This window comes from Anabas testudineus, unplaced genomic scaffold (genome assembly GCF_900324465.2).
Source record: "Anabas testudineus unplaced genomic scaffold, fAnaTes1.2 Contig84arrow_ctg1, whole genome shotgun sequence".
Taxonomy (NCBI): Eukaryota; Metazoa; Chordata; class Actinopteri; order Anabantiformes; family Anabantidae; genus Anabas; species Anabas testudineus.
This window is the reverse complement of record NW_022872815.1, coordinates 1-1,976: the sequence shown is the minus strand read 5'-3', so window position 1 is coordinate 1,976 and position 1,976 is coordinate 1. Positions and strand designations below refer to the sequence as shown.

Genomic DNA, 1,976 nt, shown 5'->3' with positions numbered 1-1,976 from the left:
AGTACTGTGGATGGTTTCACTGACCTGATGAACTGTATCAGGAGGTTTGGTTCAGTCCAAAGGACATTCTCCCTCATTCTCCTCCATGGAGCCAGTTGTAGCTCAAAACTGAACCTATGATGTGATCAAAGCCTGATGTAATTTGACTTTGCTCCTCGTAGGATGTTTTCTACATTACAGCCTCCTACATGCAGAATGTTTTTCCAGATAAGTGGGACCTGAGTCAGGTCAGAGCTTTACCAGTGAAGCAGAAATTAGAGAGTGCAGAAAGAAGGATCTGGTCATTCAGTGTTGAAAGCTGCAGATAGATCAAGTTTTCTGTATTAATCACATCAATTGATTATTGAGTAGAGCCATAGAAACCTAGTGCTAGAAGAAAAAGTATGTGAACCTTTGGAATCAATAACTGGATGACCCCTTGGCAGCAAAAACCTCATCCAGGTTCTTCCTGTAGCTGTGGATCAGACCTTCAGGAGGAAGTTTAGTCCATTCTTCCTGCAGAACTACTTTAGCTCTGTCATATTCTTTGGACGTCTCGTGTGGCTCTCTTCAAGTCGTTCCACAGCATCTCTGTTGGGTTGAGGTCTGGGCTCTGACTTGTCCACTCCAAAAGGTGGATTTTGTTTTTCTGAAGTCGTTCTGTTGTGTGTTTTGGGTCATGGACCTGTAGCATCACTCAACTTCTACAGAGTTTCAGTTCTAACTATTACAGCTACAAAGAATCTACACAGTTTCATCATCAAATCATCAGAGTTGAACAGTGTGAACAGTGGAGGTTGTCCTGTACTAACAGGATGTAGTTGCCTAATACAGGAGGTTAGTCACCTGATGAGGTTCACCTGACCTATAAAACATGACTTACAGGGACAATTGTTCTCTCTTTACCTTATGCTGAAATCTACCTGTTATTGACTTCTATTGCTTTTTGTTGGCTTTAGTTTTAATAGGTTCCAGTGTTTTATCATGACCTTTGCATAAATTCTCTCTTTTTCACATTACTTAAGTCAATTTGAGAATGATTGTGTGAAACCGCTAGAGTTAAACAGAGTGTGAATCCCTCTAGTGGATGTTGTGGAGTTTTCTGTTTCTTTGCTCCAAAGGTTTTTGTACAGAGTTTTACTGTTTCCTGTCACTGTGGGCTGCAGAGCACAGTAGTACACAGCAGAGTCAGACACATGAAGCTTCTGGATCTTCAGAGGAACTGATTTGTCTTCGATCACAGCATCAAATATGTCGTTGTCAAACCCTGGAGCTTTATCTACTGTGTTTGAGAAACTTTTTGTCATGTACTTTGGAGGTCCATGGACGTCCTGTTTGTACCAGAACAAATAGGGAAATGAGTCACTGGTCTCAAACATACAGTTGAGTGTAACAGCGTCTCCTTCAGTAGCAGTAACATCTCCTGTTGTCTGGATCACTTTGTCTTCTCCTTTACACTCTGAGGAAGAACAGAACATGCAGAGGAAGAGATGGATCAATAAAGAGGATTGATTAAAGGAGAACAATCAGTAGGTTTATTTCCCATCTTACCAAAGCAAAGAGCAGCAAGAATAATCCACAGCCAATGTTCCATCTGTACAACAAGGTTGAAAGCAGCAGGAGAAAGTGTGTGAAGTTCAACATTCAGTGGGAGAATTGTTCTCTTCACAGCAGCAGTTCTTATTGACAGAATGGTTGAACACAGTGCACAAGTAGAGCACCGCCTACTGGATAATGTGTCCCTCTAGTGGAGGGAAAACGTTCACTTCAACAGGTGGAAAAAAGGCTTCCAGCAGCTTGTCAGTGTGTCAGTTGGTGTTTTTGTACCAGACTTTTGCTGTCACTTCTTTTTCAGTCCTGTACAAAGATGAAACTGACTTCATGATCTTAAAGTGAGGAGATCAGTTACAACATGAATCTGCTGATAATCAAATCATTTAACATCTTTCTGGAATAAAGCTGTGAGTACATTTAGCTCAATAGGTTCAATTCAAAAG

The 1,976-nt window shown here is 41.1% G+C and overlaps 1 gene segment (V, D, J or C); it reads right to left on the bottom strand.

Moving 5' to 3' along the window:
• Nucleotides 1-1,112: 1,112 nt before the first annotated feature.
• On the bottom strand, nucleotides 1,113-1,573 carry LOC113151881 (the record flags this gene model as incomplete). The annotated part of the segment is given in 2 exon segments: nucleotides 1,113-1,438; nucleotides 1,531-1,573. Coding segments are annotated over 2 exon segments (369 nt in total), but the record flags the coding sequence as incomplete, so codon positions are not given.
• Nucleotides 1,574-1,976: the final 403 nt, after the last annotated feature.